The 18,392-nt window shown below is 39.9% G+C and overlaps 2 protein-coding genes across 4 annotated transcripts in view; both read right to left on the bottom strand.

Annotated features, from left to right (window-relative positions):
* Positions 1 to 16,186, bottom strand: part of cnot6l (CCR4-NOT transcription complex, subunit 6-like) — a 37,181-nt gene extending 20,995 nt beyond the window's left edge. Inside the window, exons 1-2 of one of the 3 annotated variants that reach the window (XM_040003594.1) lie at positions 16,174 to 16,186; positions 3,286 to 3,375 (exon numbers count right to left, since the gene is read on the bottom strand). The gene's annotated coding sequence lies outside the window, so the exon portion shown is untranslated. Of the gene's footprint in view, positions 1 to 3,285; positions 3,376 to 9,098; positions 9,104 to 16,173 lie in introns of those variants that run through there. The other 2 variants (XM_040003596.1, XM_040003595.1) reach the window with 2 other exon arrangements.
* On the bottom strand, positions 6,624 to 17,660 carry LOC120716173 (annexin A3-like). The gene is made up of 15 exons (XM_040003598.1): positions 17,638 to 17,660; positions 16,964 to 17,013; positions 16,417 to 16,451; positions 16,292 to 16,339; positions 16,087 to 16,174; positions 15,803 to 15,897; positions 15,261 to 15,374; positions 13,453 to 13,543; positions 13,190 to 13,269; positions 11,734 to 11,790; positions 11,556 to 11,649; positions 11,377 to 11,472; positions 10,890 to 10,948; positions 9,957 to 10,079; positions 6,624 to 7,064 (listed from the first exon to the last, which is right to left on the bottom strand). The coding sequence occupies exons 3-15, from the start codon at positions 16,429 to 16,431 to the stop codon at positions 7,005 to 7,007; spliced, it is 1,020 nt and encodes a 339-aa protein (XP_039859532.1). The 5' UTR covers positions 16,432 to 16,451; positions 16,964 to 17,013; positions 17,638 to 17,660; the 3' UTR covers positions 6,624 to 7,004.
* Positions 17,661 to 18,392: the final 732 nt, after the last annotated feature.

Here is an 18,392-nt window from a genome sequence, read left to right as displayed (position 1 = left end):
AATTAAAATAAAGAAAACAATTATAAGATTAACAATAATGATACTTCTATACAATTGCAAAATATCGTATTAATATAATATTTAGCAATTATAAGAACTGTATTTTTAAATAAAGTGATTAAAAATAATAATAAATCAATGTAAAAACACAACATTTAGATTTAAGTTATTTTATATTAGATATCTGCACCTCACAAAATGAACCAATATAAACTTAAATTAATGCCCATTTTGCAAAAATATGATGATGATACCACCATAATAAATAAAAAAGAAACTACCACTGTGATATAAACACATGCTTGTACCAGTCAGCTCTGCTGTCATCACCACTATGGTCAAAAGTACGCATTAATAAAAGAAACTCTATAAGATATATCTATATATAGAGAAAGACTAACAGATAAAATCATATATTTTAAAAAACCAAATGATTAAAAACTTTTAAAGGAAAACGTCGCCTGTTTGCAATGGAACTGCGTTCTCTGGAAACAAACAGATCCACACTACTTCTCACATACAGCAGTTTATACGTTTATTAAAACCTTTTTTTAAATACTCTGCAAAATATTTTCCCTCTCATTCACCCCACCCGCAGCAGTCAACCGTTTACCATCAGCAGCCTCAGAAAGCTTTTACCGGCACGTCGCTGCTAGAGATGATTTCCCACCCGTAGCATACCACAGTGTCTGGACCAACACGATGCCAAACCAGAAAACCACAGAGGGTGCACCTGGAGGAGAACTGGCAGCGACACAAAGAGCTGATACTCTGAAGTAACTCTCCCAGTAGGTTTTAAACTCAGCTGGAGACATTTTTGTGATAAAAGCATCAAATTTCTGATCTTTTAGCAGCTGACTGAAAGCGCTTTCCATTGACCAAACAGGACGACAGCAGTGGGTTATTTAGAGCAACAATCAGACATTTACTCCAGGGTTTACCTTACAGCCTCAAATCAAGGTGCCAATCAAGAGAAAACACAACACAGTACTTAAGCCCTCTGTGAAAGGCAAGTTTAAAGGAGGTCTGTGAAGGCATTTATTGAATCACTGGTCTCCTGCTGCCTCCAACAAATAAAGGCTGAAATTTTGCCCTTTATTTTCTCTTGATCCCAGAAACAAAAAGAGAAAAATGTCCATTATGTTACATTTGGCTCTTGTTTAGTTTGAACAACAGTCCAAACCACAGTTTAGTATCATACACGTGAGGAAAAGGCATCGCATTTTAAAAGCTGAAGCCTACAAATGTTTCTGGCTGATTTTACTTACATGCCAGATTTTATTTCTTTAAATTTCAAAGCTACGAAATACCCATGTTTTTAATATATGTCATCACATGTATCCATGGACCACTTGGCTTTAAAAAAAAAAAAAATGATTCACAGAGATTTCCGTTTTGGAAACATCTCAAAGTTTGTTTAAAATGGCTCAAAGTTCAGTTATAAATACTCGCACTGAATTAAAACAACTCCTGCAGGTTCTTCTCGGACACAACAACACTACAGAAACTGCTTGCAGAGTTAAATTCTTTATCTGGTTTCTGTGCTCACAAACAATAAACTCCCTTCCCTACAGACTCTGGCAGTTTTAGTTCACGCGAGGAGAAACAAATATTACCATAAGTGGCTGGTTAAAGCATAAGAAAGGTCTCCTTTTCACATTTTCTAAACCAGGTGCTTCCCTAACCGCGGTTACTTCTGTGCCAAAATAATTTTCCAGTATAGCCTCCCGTCCCACATGGTGGCATGACACTTCAGAGTTGAAACAAAACGCACTTTTTTTTTAGGTTTTCTCCAGTGAATTAGCAGAAAACTTCAAAGTTCAAATATCCAGGGTGCCTTTTTCCTGTTCCTCTATGTCACTGACACGAAACTGATGCAGTTATGCATCACTACGGTGATGCATAGTTTAATTATGCACTGCAGAATTAAACTATGACATAACACATAACCCGATGTTCAAATTTTTAGAAGCAAATATGTTGTAATAACACAAAATTTGGCTTTAGACTGTGACACTCTGACAGGTGTAAAAGGTGTAAAATAAATCTGACTGCGGGGTATCTCCTGCACTTAGTAAGTTCTGATGAGTAAATAAAGCCAAATTTCCATCCACCCCTGAATTTCCAGGGGCTGTCACTTGGTAAGATGTTCAAAGTGTGAAGGTAACATTTTGTATAGCTTCATTAAATATACTATGCAATTAAAAGCAGCTGATTCTGAGGGGGTCAGATGGGACCTTTGGCTGATTTTATACGACCACATTACAATGCAGAACCCTGCCTAAATGAAACAAAAGTGTAGCTAAACCCTGTTTTATTCTACTTTCATCCAGTTTCTGTTTTTGTGTCGGTTAACTAAAATGTTTTTGCACACTTAGTTTAGTTTCAGTTTGCTTTAATAACCTTGGCTGACCGCTGCTTGAAGCAGGAGCGTGCATGTTATTTAAACTCCGCTGCAGTCAGCAAAGCTATGCATGCACAACACTTGATAACTTTTGAGCAGCGTGTATGTCAACATGAAAAGCATGCAAAGCCGAAAAGGCGAAGGCGCAGGGCTATTACGCAGCAGCTGCCGTGAGGTTTGGCAGAGGGGAATAAGTTTGGAGAAGGACTTGCATAACCTGTTTACACACTAATACCAGGTCACAAGTGAGCAGTGACAGATATAAAGCTTGCTGGCATCGATTCATATCACAAGCACATGGAGACAGGCACGAATCTGCAGCTCCAGCAGAGAGCCGTCACTCTATCACAAGCTGGAGGGGATTTCAATAGTTTAGGCTCCAGATGTTATCGCACACAACCAAAACAGTATGACAAAAAAACACCTTTCAGGGAGTGAGGAGTTCTTATTTATTTTATTTCATTTTTTTTAATATAGCGATTGCAACTGCTCCAACAGCTGAGTATCCAAACATAGCCATAATGTCAGAAGTGACACGGTCGGGCCCGTTCAGGAGAAGTTCAGCCCTCCAGCTGTCACACCTGACAGCGAGGTAAACACGCCCTCTGGATGTGCACACGCCAAGATATCCCACAGCTCCGCATACTCAAACAGCTCCAACACGAAGCCCAAACACGGCTAAACCTGCAGCGCTCTCCGAGCACGCCGCTGGATTTGTTTGGCTAGCGGCTGTGAGGCGCGAGCCGCCCGGGCAGCCACCGAGGCGGACTGCGGGGGAGAGCACTTGGCACGAATACGAGCGGATTTAAGTGCTAAATTAAACCCGGGAGAGCACGGAGAAGGTGGCAGCAGCACAGAAACAAAGTGAGACCTGACATTACCTTCATTCGGGGGCGGTAGAAGACGGGTTATTGCGGGAATTGGCAGCGACATGCAGACGCGGCTGTTGAACCCGTTTAGACCCTGAACGTCTCGGAAACAGAGGGAAGAACAACAAACGCCGTTTCCGCTCGTGCTCGCACACACACACCGACCACGCACCCACCCAGGGCTTCTTCTTCCTCTTCTTCCTCTTGTTAACTTTGGTGCATTAGCGCCACCAACTGGTAGGGACTGGAGGCCACAATGTCGCTCAAAAAACAAAACTAAATAAATAAATAACTTCAAACCAGTTTTTATAACTAAATATGACCTGATAACTTTCATTTCTGAATTTCCATTGCAGTAAATCGATAAGATCTGTTTTAACTTTGATTACACTGAGTTTTTGGTTTTGGATCAGCTACCTTCGCTCACCTTCATATTTCTGACATATAACATGTTCCCTGGTTTCATCATTTCAACAATACTCCCATTGCAATTACCTGTTTGGTGTTTTTCTGCTATGAACGATTAATTGTTTTAACCACTGTGTCGTGAATTTGAGTCGTGATGTATCCCAGTCCTTTCTGTCATCCTCTCCTGTTTCTTCTTCTATTTTCTTTTCTTTTCCTGTAAAACCATCATCCTCTCGTTTCTCCCTTTCAGTGCTTTTCCCAGTTTTCCTTCTTTGGCTGCCTCATTATACCTCCTTTGCAACCACATTTTTGGGGTAGCTGTGGCTCAGGAAGTAGAGCTAGTTCGAGGTTTGATCCCTGGCTGCTCTAGTCTGCATGCCAAAGTATCATTGGGCAAGATACGGAGCCCGAGTTGCTACTGATGCATTCAGGAGTGTGAATGTGTGTGGATGTAAGACAGAAAAGCACCTAAATGTAAAAGAAAGTGTTTGCATGACTGTTTGTGAATGGGACATGTTGCACAAAGTGTGTGAGTGCTTGAGCAGAAAAGCACCACATAAGAACCAGTTCATTTGCCCTGTTATTTCCTTTTACTCCATAATGTGCTGATATCTGTGAAAAGGTAACCATAAGCCCATCATACTGATTCTGCATAGCAACTGCTGAATCTCTAGAGTGTCTGGTCTGCTGTCTGATTAACTGCAGTGTTACCGTACCTGCAACACTGCTGCTGGGCTGTTTAAAATGCACCTGTGCAAAGCCTTAAACCCTAAATGCAGGTAAACTTTAGGAAGATGTTTTTCTTCATTTGCACCAGGATGAGATGAACCTTCAATAGAAAAAATGATTTAACCCTGAAAATGATGGACCACCTGCATCATCAAACTTCATGGCAGTGACGTTACTGTATCCTCAGGCAGAAAAATCATGTCCTGTTTGAACACTAGATGTCAGCACGGGTCAAAAATATGTTTCTTATGAAAACTGACACTATAAATACACCAGAAATTATTCTTGTGAAGGGTAAAAATATCAGATGTACACTGAAACCATTATTGTACATCGGACTGACTCGAGAAAAACAAAAACATTATTCACTGAGTGTTGCAACAGTTTCATCATAATCCGGAATAAATCACTTAAAAAACAGAAAGTCAGGGATCAAGTACTACAACTAAAAAACACTTCCTCTACGGTTAGAGACTTTTCACTGTGTAGAAACCTACACTGAAAAGCGGATGCGTGTTGTCATATTTTACCGCTTTTTTCTAATTTGATGGCAAGTTTTACATGCAAATATTATAGCTTCCAGTTGCTCAACAGTGTTAGATATTCTTTTTTAATGATGCTCCAAATGTTGTCACCTGGTGAAAGGTCTGGACTGCAGGCAGGTCTGTTCATCACCGGGACTCTTCTACTGTGTCGCCATGCTGTTGTACTCAGTAAGTGATTTAGCACTGACTTTCTGAAACATGCAAGGCCTGTCCTGAAAAACACACTGCCGGGACGGCAGCATATGTTGCTGTAAAAACTCTATAAGCCTGTCAGTAGTGATGGGAACTTTCCAGATGTTTAAACTGAGAATTCCATAGACAGCGATTCAACTCAATACAGCCAATCTTTTTGTATATAATAATTTTTGGGGACCCCTAAAGAAGTCTTACTTTGATCCAAAGGAATCGCAGCTGTGTTTTAATCCTACTTTAAACAGTTTTTGTTCGTGGAGGTTTCATTCATGAAGCATAGAAATGATATGTAGGCATGAACCTCTTTGCATTTGTTACAGCTAAATTTCACAGTTCTGTTTTGTAACCGCAGCCTGAGTTCACTACGACAAGCTTTATTTTCTCTCTCACCACAAGGTCATCCTGCATCATTAAACTGAAGGCCGCTGCAAATCTGGAAGATTGATTTTTTTTATTTGTTATTTTTCCCTGCCCACTTGCTCTTCCTTAATAAATTCACTGAGATGTTTCTCCTTTACCCTGTACATGACATGCTGGAATAGTAAATACATTAATACCTCCCCTGTAGAATGATGATGAGTATATTCGGTTTGCTGCAGAAACAGGTCCACCACCTGATTCTTACAAATTTGCAGTTTGAAAGCAATTCCCGATCACTGCTATGCTCATTATCGCATTCTCCATTTTCTATCCAGTAAAATGATCAGATACTGGAGCTTTTGTGTTTCCTGATGTTTGTTGCCCTTTTAGCAAGATGAAATTGTTCAAAGGGACAGAAAATCCTTTGCTGTGCAAGATAATGATAAATGTGTTACTTCCTTTTGACCCACACTAAAACAATATACTACTACATCTGCTTTTCCTCTTGCATAATCACAAGAATTGTAATTTACATACATGCCCATCCTATTGTCTGTCATCTTAGCAGTACAAATAACCTGAAGATGATATTGGTCAAAACAACATTAGAGCTCCATGTTTTAGTCTTAAAATGTAAAAGAAGAATCATGATGTCAGCTCTTGTTAAGAGTGAAAATCTTTTGTTTTTGGCACCACTCACGTTTTATCCTCACTCTAACGGCTCTGAGCTGCAAGGATTGAAACCTTTCTAACCAACATAAGCAATGACAAATCAGATCAGGGACATTTCCAGGTGGAGGCATAGGATGGCATTGGCTACCACTAAATATTATTGGGCCTCACTGGTGCCACAGTCAATAATTAGATCCAGTATATGATTCTGAAATGTGCCACTCTAAGAAATGAGGGACTTTAGGTACTTTAAAAGCATTTTGATTGTAGAACTTGTGCACTATTAAGCTACTTATGTAGAAATATAACATTTATTTTTGTAAAAAAGTTGATACTTTTTGCTTTAAAGTATTCATTGAGTACTATAAAGTACTCATTTTCCACAGTGATTTTATTTGTGAGTAAATATTCAGATCTCAAAGACGCCAAGAAAACAATTCCAAACCCGTTATGAGCTGATATTTATTACTTTCCCTTAATTAACTGCTTTATTATTCATTCAGTTATAGATTAAGAGTTACAGCACAGAGGAGCCATTTATATGTGATTAATTTCAAAGATTTCAGAAAGGATGCACATTTTAATGTATGCTAAAAACTGCTGCAATGGAAATATCTGCAAATTGGATTAAATATTCTACATGTGGCCAGTTTATCAATAAGACAGAGAAACTACACCACTGAATCTTTATTTTTATTACATCCTTCTCCGTGTGCAAATTTAAGAAACAGGGTTACACAGATAAACAGAAAAGAGAGGCAGGCGTGAATGACACAAGCGTGAAGGAGAAAGCGGGTTTCTTCTCGTCTTCAGGTGGACGCTCGGTTAATCGTCTCCTCCACAGATGGCCTTCACACACTCACACTGGTCGCCCGACAGATCTGACTGGAGGACACATCAACACAAGCAAAGAGTCAAGCATCCAAAAGCACATCCCACGTTCGGTCTGGACCACTGCAGTTTTTTTTGTACCACACTTTTGTTCTGTTTTCTGTGTCAGCGAGATCAGTGAATGTGCAGTAATCCCTGTGAGCCAAAACTTTGATTGCAAGAACAGAAACTCCACCCACCTGTTGTTCAAACCTTCAAATCAGAATAAATAAGCTTAAAGGAACGATCGTCTTAAAGACAGAGGAGCTAAAACAGCTTCAGGCAGAGGGTGAACTGAGGGGCCCAGGACAAGATATTATACTGGATTATTTTAATCTCTGAAACTACTCTAGTACAGTCCAAAGAAAAGTAAAATATGTTGGTGAAGCAGGCAAAACAGACCACCTTTAACTTCTTAACATGTGCCAGGGCATCAGAAAAGTGTCCAATGTAACCACATGATGCATAAAAACAGTTTCAGAAGACTTTCAAATCAACTCTCGCACACATTTCAGCCTTAGAGATTTTGCATTAATAGATCCATTTGCTATATAATTTCATATAAGGGGGCAATAATGACCCTGAGGAACAGGGAAATATTAGGAAATGATGAATGTAACAAAATACAGAGAAGTGCAGCAACTTGAGGGACTTGGTGCCTCTCCAGCTCCAGGAGAAGATGAACTCAAATCTGACTGTCCTTAGGTGTTCTGCAGAAACTCTGTAGAGTACCTCAAAGATAGCATATAAAGTTCGGGGGGATCTGACAGGAAGAAGTTGATCAACTGCCAAAATCCAGGTCAAGCTGGGAGTTGTTAAGTAGTTAAAAAAGTTAAAAACATATCTTCACTATTTAATTCTGACCAGAATTGACAGCAAATGTATCCAGTAATATTACAGTCACAGCGCAAAGTGTGAAAAAGATCAAAGGCTCTGATGCTTTCTCAGGAAACTGTAAAACTGGTCTGTTTTTTAAGTATCTGGGCCAAGTAACACTTGGTGTGTCAGAAGAAGCCTCAACTCCTCCAGGAACTCCTTACAGGCCAAATCGTCTTCTGCTGTATTTTTTTTTAACATGATAGAGAAATGACCGGCCAAGGATTTTACCTGGTTACAACCTGTTTTTCCTCATGTCACGTCTTGTGTTTTGGCCAAACAGTCTAATCTTATGTCCTCATTTTTATACATTATATATATTATATTTGTATGTATATATATTTTATACATACAAGTTCTTTGAAATCCAGTAACAGATTTAATATACATCTGAGAAAGCATCGTAGCTTTGGGGGTCCAGCGCCTGTCACTGAGGTCACTACATGTGTGGACTCACTCCCTGCATCTCTTAATAAATAAAGGATAAAAATAAATATATAAAACAAAAATAAAACATATAAAAATAAAACATATAAAATAAAACATGCCTCTCATGCTTTATTTGTTTCATGAAGCAGTAAAATTATATGAGCAGTAGTGAAGCTTGCAAACGAGGCAACTGGACTGCTTTAAGTTTGTGAAGATGTTTCACTTCTTACCCACGAAGCTTCGTCAGTTCTAAACACAAACAGCAGCGTGTCCCAGGTATTTAACCCCCGAGAGAGGCGGTCATTTACCCAATATTGATCATCACATGAGCCAAGCTGTGAAAAAAGGCCTGGGTCATTATCTTTGCTGGGGGTTAAGGGTCAAACCACTGTAAGACCTTGCTCCACCACATCATGTGACCTTTTGAGGTCACCTTAGGCGAAACTACACAGGAGAAACACAACAGCCGGTCCATAAAAGCACAGATGTAAGATAAATATAGATGAGCCACGTCAACAGGATGATGTAATCTTAAGATCCCTTTGCAGACACTACACACTCACACCGTGCCTCAGGTGACCTCAATAGGTCACATGACAGGGCGGGGTAAGATATCACCATGGTTTCGCCCATATGCCTGAATTATATTTGAGTGGGAAAGCTGAAAGCTTCCACACAACCTGATGTGAGAAACGTAACCACGAGGACCTCTGAAGAGGAAAATCTACATGAGGGGTTAAATACCTGGACTCGAAGCAGTCCAGCTGCTTTCTTTTTCAGGCTCTTAAGACCTCCATGACCTGGATAACACAGACAGATGTGAGCCACAGTCGGCTGCCTGTTCAGTGCTTGTGCTCCGGAGCATCTCCTGCTTTTTATGTGACTCCAACCAGAAAATCAGAGAAAGATATTCATGATGCGCGCATGGCTTGCATCAAATAAAACACAAGCGGCTTCATGAAAACTTAACTGCATAATTTACTGGCATAGAAACATCAGCTGTCTTTATATTTGCCTCTGATGATACAACTTGTAGGTGGCGTCTCTTTTAATCTCCAATGAATTAAGATGTCGCTCTTTCGCGGACTTTTGGAATCTGACGTGAAGAACTGTTGCAACACTTTCTGATTTCTCCAGTGATCCAGCAGATGAGTCATTTTGTGTCAGTTCTCTCTTTGTGCGTCTCTGAGGGCCTCCAGACTTGTTTAATTATTCAAAAATATTTTGGTTTGCAGATATCAGAGTGATTCTCCAAAGAGACCCGAGCTGCCGTTACTGTACGTCAGTGAAATTAAAATTCAAAGTCTGATGACGTGTTAAACCTCAAAGAGTGAATTAACAGAGGCCAGTATGAGACGGATCAAGCTCAATCAAGTTTAGCTTCAGAGTGCATAGAAGGCCTCTGATCGTGCTCGAATTTATTATCAATTTATGTTGCTGCAAACTGTGGATCCCTGAGATGAGCTGTACTGGAGTGAACCCAGTTCAGCGTGGCTATGGTAGCATCAGGTGGCTTTATTCAGACTTCATTTATTAAATCAATAGAATTCAGAGTAAAAAACTGAAAAAGTGGCACTAAAAGTTAAAAATCTCATTTCTCACCTGAATGGCAGAGAGCAGCGAGTGTTCGTAGAGTTTCTTGAACTCGGCTCTGATGTCCAGCAGGTCGATCTCAGACCGGCTCACCATGATCCGGTTCAGAGTGGACTCATCAGTTCCTGCACCCTGAAAACGAGATTCACTCAGTTAACCTGCAAAATATATTTAAGCACAAGGTGGTAAATGAATCCAAAACTAATTACGTTCTCTCTGTAACATTAGTTTGTGTATTTTATTTTATTCTTTTTATTGTGTTTTACTGGTCCGGCCCATTTGAGATCATACTGTGTGTTTTTTCCACAAACTAAAAGGAGATTAACAGGCCTGTTTAAAGGGTGGGTGGCCATAAAAGGCAAGGAGCTAAAAAAGACGATCAAAGGATGAACTGAGTGGCTGGGTGAGTGGTTTAAGGTCAACATGCTGGTTGTGTTGTGCACCAACTATCAAGTTACAACCCCATCACACCTTATACTGGAAACTTGAAATGAAAAACTCTGCATGAGCGCTTGTACAACAGGAGAAGGACTCAAAACAGTTTTCCACACAGTCTCTGGAAAGCTGTTTAAGGATCAGGGAATCTCTGAGCTCCTGTACGACCACATATGTGCTCTGAACCCTGCCAGCACAAACTGAGAGACACGAGAGGCCAAACTGACACCAAAGCGCAGCCGCTCCACGAGGGTGTAAGGTATGAAAGGATTATTTTTAACTTATGCAATGTTACCCAGATAATAAAATAAGCAGAACAGATCCACTTTAAATGCCGAATACTGTTTGGTAATAAAACACATGTCTGATAGTCTATTAGTCACATGTGCATACTTTTTATATGATACTTGATAAATTGGTAAATGCACCAGATGGAATTAGTGTGAAACAATAGTGACTGCAGGACAAAAGTTGTGTTGTAACTTAAATTAAAAACAGTGTAATCACCTTCATGCTCTCATGCAGGAGTTCTGCAAAGTAACCTGGTACGCTCTTCACACATTTCACTGGAAAAGGAATTAAAAGGTTTGAACAGAATAAAAAAAAAAATCGAAATCAAGAGTTTTAAACATTTTACAAATTATGCTGAAAAAACCTCCCACAGCTGAGCTTGCTCACATTTTAAGGCACCGTAATGATGCTGAATAAACTAGAAAGAATGTCAAAGAGAGAACTACAAAGTGTACTGAGGGGGAAAACGTAAAAAAGTAAATCCAAATTAAACTCATAACCCAAAAATAAACAGAAAATGTTTAAGTACTGACGTAACTGAGAGCTACCAGATGAATAAAAGGAGAATCGTTAAGATTTAAAGCTGCTGCAACATTTTTCACTGTGTCCTAATGTATTTGGACACCACCATATTGAGTTTCTACATGAGTTTGTCCACATATTTTTAACTAACCACTAACCCTGACCCTGCAGATCAGCTTACCAACAGCCACGAGCAGGTTCTCCAGGTCTCCTGACATCTCCCCTTCAATGCTTTGCTGCAGGGTCTTTCCACTGATGTTCTTGTATTCAATCACAGCTGCATAAAAAGAACCAAATCGCTTTATTATTGTTTCTTATTGGGGAAAAAAAAGCCTTTATAAAACACACGATGTGATATACTTTGTCTCAGGTGAGGAATGCTTTTTTTGCAAAGGATTTCAATGAATTTAGATTCGTCGGTGCCCCACTTCTTCTCCCCGGCATTGTAAAGAGTCTGAGCAGAAATACAAACAAAGCTTTAAATACATACATGACATAAAGAGAGCAGCACGTATGACACACATGAAGAATACCCCACCTTGGCGTCTTCTCTTGCCTTATTAACATCCACTGTGGTGCTCTCATCCCGCTTACCCTGAAAACGAGAACAAAAGCAAAATCAGTTTGAACCATTTCATCGTTCGTCTGTCTGAGTGATGACTTTTAGGTTCAGGAGACTTGTTTCTTTTAAATCTTCTGTTACTTTTATTTCATGGCTCACATATTTTGTTTACATATTTTGCTACTTTAGCTGTTTCAGATAGATGTGATATCCATGAGTGAAGAATGTAGAAACTCAACAAAAGAATGGAGCAACGTTCCACCCAAGCTGCTGAGTTCCAAGAAAAGAGAACTGATTACAAGAAGAAACTGCAGAACCGGAGCAGCAAGTTTGCAAAATGAATGACGGTGCACGAGCAAAGATTTCATTTCTGTCCAAAAGTGCTCCAAGCGTGCCGTACAATGCGGATGACATCGCGGTGATTACTCATCGCCTATGAAAGGAGGAGGAGAATCGTACGGGGCGAGGAAATCCCGTTTGTGAAACAAAAATGTAGAAATGAAGTCTGGACGCTTTCCAAAGACTGATGCATGCAAACAAGCTGGCAGATGTTTTACAGATGATTTGACTAAAGGAGACAAAGCGGCTGTGGGAGCAATATTTTCAAGGTCTTTATGGCTTCATAGAAAATGTACAAATATTTGCATAGAGGATATGCCGTCCTGTGAAAACCTGTTCCCATAGGAGCTAAGAGGAAATTAGAAGCCAGGTAGTGCTAATAAAAATCGCTTGATTAATTTGTCATCAGCCAGTGCGAGCACCTCCTCCTGCAAGCAGAAGTTTTGGCAGTTTGTTGGCCTTCAGCTCTCAGACAAATGCCACATTCTTCCCAGGGCTGGATGATTCAGCGATTTCACCCTGAGGTCTGACTGCGATGCTCACAGAGACTGAAGAACTACGTCTCAGACTCTACAGGACTACATCACGACACGGCTTAGGCTTGCTGAACACCACCTGAACAAAACACAAGATTTCTGGAACGATGTCCTTTTGACGGACAAGACCAAAGTGCAGATGCTTGTCCATATTGCACAGCACCACATCAGGACAAATCCAAATGCATCATGTGAGCACAAACACCTCACACCAACTGTTAAGCATGGTGGTGGATTTCTGATGATTTGAGCTTGTTTTGCAGTTTCTGTTTTGCAGAAAAGAATCAAGCTGCTGTAATGGCCCAGTCAAGTCTAGACCCCAATGCAATTGAAATTACTTCAGGTTATTGGTGCTAAAGCCACTGAATCATGTGGTCTACTTAGCGTTTCACAGTTCAGTATTTTTCAAGTTTTGTCACATAAATAATGACATTGTGGAATATGTTGCTGTTCATCTGAGCTTTAGCTAATTAATTTTAAAAAGACCAGATGATTTTTAAAAAAAATGTCTTAATACATAAAACCCTTGAATTGCGTTCGCTTCTCGTGTAACAAACCAGAGCCAGGAGGAGCAGCGCTTTGGAATAGTCTCCCGAAACTTCACTCTCCAGGGCAGCTGTCAACTGCTTTTTGGTTTCTGGGGAGGGAAGATACGACAGACGATGCTGATGTTAGAAAAACTATCACAAAACAGATTAATGTCTGTGGTAAATTATTTTGCTGCTGTCCAGCATGGGTAAGGTATATTTTGTTCTTGTGACTAAAAACACATTAGTTTTAATATAATTGGCAAAAAAAAAGTATCAAACGTAACTTTTACCTTTGAAATAGACGTCACTGAGAGCTTTAATTTGTTGGTTAGATCTGGAGGCAAAGATTTCAATCAAGACTTTGTCTTTGGTTCCAGCTCCCTGCAACAACACGCAGTATTACTCAGCTACAGTGTATTCTTTACTCTTTAGTCCTACATATCAGTCAATCAAGAAAGCAATCAATGAATTTCAGTACCGATAAGTCCAAAGGTTTTTAAAGAAGTAACAAGAAGTAACGAGTACTTTTCACTGAAACTCTCAATATAAAGCACAAAGGGATGTGGATGCAAGTGAAGGAAACCAAAATAAAGCCGCAAAACAGCAACTTTACAACATCTGACACAAAAAACACGTCACAGAAACTCAAGGAGGCAGGTGTATTATTGTCAGAGTCTACGATCAAGAGGTTTTATATCAATCGCAATGACAGCCTGAAGTCTTGAACACACATTTCCTCCTTTTTAATACCAGGCCTTTACTGCAGCAACTTTCAGTTGCTATTTGTTTGTGGGCGTCTCTGCCTGAAGTTTAGTCTTTAACAAGTGAAATGCTCAGTTGGGTTAAGAAGTTAAGACTTCTTTGCTTTAATAAACTCCTGGGTTGCTCTGGCTGTTTTGGGCCACTGTTCATCTGTATTATGAAACGCCGCCCAGTCAGTTTCACTGCATTTAGTTGGATTTGAACAGACAGTAAGTTTCTGAACACCTCAGAGTTCTTCTTCTGAGGCTGCTTTTGTCCTGTGTCACATCATCAATAAACACTGGTGTCTCAGTGCCACTGGGAGCTGTGCACGCCCAAACCAAACCAGCTCGTGCTTTGGATCATGAGCGGTTCCATGCCATCACTCTGGTAGAGGTTGATCTTGGTTTCATCTTTCCAAAGAAGGTTTTTCCAGATCTCTGCCGGCTATTTTAGATGTTTATTACTCCAGTCTAGCCTTTCTATTCTTCAGGGTTATGAGTGGCTTGCACCTTGCAGCGAACCCTCTGTATTTACTTTCATGCTGTCTTCTCTTTATGGTACACTGGATATCGATACGCTGACCTCCTGGAGAGTGCTGTTCACTTGCCTCAATGTTGTAAAGGGGTTTCTCTTCACCATGGAAATGATTCTGCGATCATCCACCACTGGTGTCTTCTGTGGACATCCAGATCCCTAAACAAAAGCTGAGGGTCTACACATTATGTCCATGTCCATTATAGAACTATAATTGAAAGATCTTTCAGTAAACAGGTAAAAAAAAAAAAAAAAAAAAAAAAGAGCAAATATGTATGGACATAACTGCATTTGGATAATGAAACCGAGATAAACTGAAAAGAAAAGCATGGAGGAGTGAAACAGCTCGTGGTCGGAGCGTACCATATCACCTCTGAACCATGTTGGTGAAAATGTTGCACCTTTGAACGGGTCAGTGGTGTTTATTAATGTCTGATGTCTACAGGGTCGCACTCTCTGCTCAGATTCAAACAAACGCTGCAAAACTGATCCCACTGAGCTTCACAGTGCAAATGGATAATGACCCGGAGCGAAAGGCAAAAGCAACCCGAGAGAAACGAGATACTCTTCAATGGCCAAGTCAGTCACCTGATGCCAACTCAGTAGAGCAGAGGAATGCAGTTTATGGATGTGCATGGATTCTAGACTCCAGGTAGGCATTTATTGCAAAGGATTTTAATCCAAGTATTAAAAATAATTCTTAATTTAAAAATGATGTTAGTTTGTCCAGTTATTTTTGAGCCCATCAAAATGTGCTTGATGGCTGCACTCTGGTCAGCTAGAAAACAACTTCAAGGCAGAATTCATTGAGAAATGTCACCTTCATGGCCCGCATTACTTCATGGCAGTCGTACTCAGCAGGGGGAGTGACGAGCGCCACGAGCAGGTCCTCAAAGTCCCCGCTGGTGTCCCCTTTCAGGTCCTTCACTAATGTCTGTGAGTTAAACACAGCCCAGTGAGTTTTCAGACACTAGCACACATGATCCTGCAGCATTAAACCACACCCATGTAAATACCCACAGATCTCCACCCTGTAAGCTAAACAGAGACTTATCTGGCTAAACACATAAACCATGATGTTCACCTGTCATGAAAAAGGAACTATTTGTGTTTAACACAGAGGTACACATGCCATCAGGCAGACAGCTTTCATGTTATTATAAGAATGCAGAAGCTGCCTGATGTTTGCATTTCCAAAAACAGTGAGGTCCAATTTCTTTAACCCCTGCTGTTCTACAACTCTTTTCATTATCATTTATTTTTTTTAATGAACATTGACATCGATGAACTATTTCTTAGCCTGTTCCTTCAGAATAAGATGCAGGTGCAGTCTTAATAAAGGAAACAGATTTGTTTTCGTACTCTGCTGGTGGCCTTTTCATAAGCTTTACAGATGAGCTGTCTCTGAGCGCTGCTTCTGGTGGTCAGAATCTCAATCACAATCTTCTCATTCGTGCCTGAGACAAATGAAAAGCAAAGAGTCAGACTGATAAACACAATAAAAGCAACAAGGAACGCAGCGTGTTAACTGTGCTAGCAACCTTCAGGTTTAATCTAATAATCACCTCAATTTGTAAAGTTTACTTTATCAAAAATGTATTGATAGTACTTTCAAATGACGGAAACATGACTGTGTGCATTCGTACCAAGTCCTTCAAGGGCCTTTTTCAGAGCCGCAGCATCCTGCTCTGCATCAAAGTTTGCTTTGGGCTTGATGGTTCCTCGCTCTCCACTCTGAAGAGCACAGATACATTCACCTGTCAGCATTTATTTTGCTCTTTTATGTAATTTCTGTAATCATAAGCCCTTCGGTGACACCTGACGCGAGGGTAAAGGCTTAGTTTGACCTACTTTTGCTGAGAAAGAGGAAGGAGCATCCACGAGGCTTTCCAAGTCATCCTGCAGAGCACGTTAAATAAGTCAAACACTTACTGAAATAATAATAATGATGATAAAAAACACAGGACATGTCTTACCCATAAAGATCCCATGATGTCTGCAGATAATTTGTCTGCAAAACAGCAACAGCACATTCACTAACTGTCTTTATATGGCGTAGCATTAAACATAGGCTTAAACGTGAACATTTTATGTACAATGAGCTCATGCACTATTCTGTAAAATTCACCTATTAATCCATCAGTCCCTGAAAATACAGGATATCGGAGTCTTTGTGGGGTGTTCTTATTTTCTCATGTTTGCTGCGATACCTCAGTAAAGCATATGATTGAAAAGCATTGCCCTGTTGTCACAACTGGGCTTGTCTATATGAATATCTGCTAAACAGAAAGCAAATAAACCCTTCAGCCTGTGATACTTCTTATTACTGGAGTCACACAGTTCACAGAGAAGCAGCTCCAGCAGGACACTGAGCAAACTGATTAAGATAAAGACTGGAAATGTAGATAAACTGTAAGACTAATAAGGAGTTCAGGAGAGAAGTCACCATCTCTAATCAACTCTAAATGAACAGTGTCTAATGTGCTGCAATGAAAGACCATAAATAAATGAGAAAAAGCTCACCTAGATTTCTCTCTGAACCGGAAATTTTACCTGCTGCACCTCCTGGTTACCTGCAAAAAACAACGAGCTACCTGAAAACCGGCCACTCCCAATCTCTACAAGTGACTGCACAGTTTTACAGCCATTGGTCTACAGTCAGGTGATGCCTTCAGGGACTACTTGTACATTTCAGAGATCTGCAGCAGAAAGCCTTCTAAATAAACCAACAAACTATCTTTAATATTGAACCTAATAATTTGCCTAAATGATATCATGACTTTGCAAAGTAAAATATAGGAAAGAAATAGTTTTAGTCTTTATCTGTTTGGTCAGATTTTTTGGTCAATTTGAAAACTCCCACAGTGGGAACTAGTTTAACCTATCTCCACTGGAGTAACTGGTTTAGCAGCACTGGGATGTTTATTCATTAAACGTGGAGCATAAAAAAATAACACAGTAAGAAAACTACAATCTTAAAAAGACAAAGGAGGAAGCAGCAGCTGGTTTAAAGGGATCTTTACATCATGGAGGTCTTTTTCTTCTTTTATACTTTTTCTGTTTGAGCTTTTTAAAATCTGCAAAAATAATAAATTACTATAAAAAACAATCAAACAAAATTGCACAATTTCCTAGAAGCAGGAAGCAGAATAAGAAAGAAAGACAGCTGCAGAGTAGAGTACACGGTGAGATCTAACCCAGTGTCTTTGGTGAGTAGACGGGTCTTTGCCTCAGGTGTGCAGGCCGCTGTCATCAGGGTCCTGCTGGTGTTGAATTTGGAGAGTAATAAATAAGAAGCTGCTGTTATTCTTATACAGCAGACCTCCTTCTCATACAAGTATGAAGTTATTTGGTGAAGTGTTTAAAAAAAAATAAAGGATATATTTTCCTTTTCGATTTCAAACTCTTTTAAAGTCACTCAAGTAAATTTAATGACATTTCTACATGCTAAGACAAACCTGGCGAACATCAGTAAAACTCACTTCATCTTTATTGACTAAAAATATGTCACAGCAGGTAATTGCTGCCATCTCTGTCCTTATTTATCACAAACTTACTGTTCCAGTGGTGGGCGCTCATAATGATGTCAGTCACAAACACAAGTAAATCCCTATGAGCCAAAGCTTTGCCTTAAACACTCAGTTTGAATTTCTAACATGGTGATTGCAGGCAGACAGTGCTTTGAGCACATGCTGTTCAAACCTGTGGTTTATGAGGGCCAATGAGAAGAAACGTGGCTTAAAGCACGGTGGTCAAATATACAGAACGGAGCCCAGGACTGGCCTGACATAAAGGTTCAGCCCACTGGATCATTTTGGGAAATGTAAAAACTGCAAATCACACTTGTGTCTCTTTTACAGCAGCCTCACTTATGAAGAGGTTGTGCATGGCCTGAAACACTGCACCAGTAGTGCTGTCATGAAAAAGAAAATTCAGCTTCATTAAGTGGAAA

Source organism: Simochromis diagramma, unplaced genomic scaffold (assembly GCF_900408965.1).
Source record: "Simochromis diagramma unplaced genomic scaffold, fSimDia1.1 OVJJ01000583.1, whole genome shotgun sequence".
In the NCBI taxonomy this organism is placed as follows: Eukaryota; Metazoa; Chordata; class Actinopteri; order Cichliformes; family Cichlidae; genus Simochromis; species Simochromis diagramma.
Note: the sequence above shows the minus strand (reverse complement) of the source record. Positions and strands in the feature narration are given on the sequence as shown.

What these genes read in the sequence shown, in the direction of transcription:
- LOC120716173 (XM_040003598.1), bottom strand. An exon ending in CAGTGACGTCTATTTCAAAG is followed by an intron (nt 13,270 to 13,452) that starts GTAAAAGTTACG and finishes TTCCCTCCCCAG; the next exon opens with AAACCAAAAAGCAGTTGACA. An exon ending in TCCTGCATGAGAGCATGAAG is followed by an intron (nt 10,080 to 10,889) that starts GTGATTACACTG and finishes TCTCGTTTTCAG; the next exon opens with GGTGCAGGAACTGATGAGTC.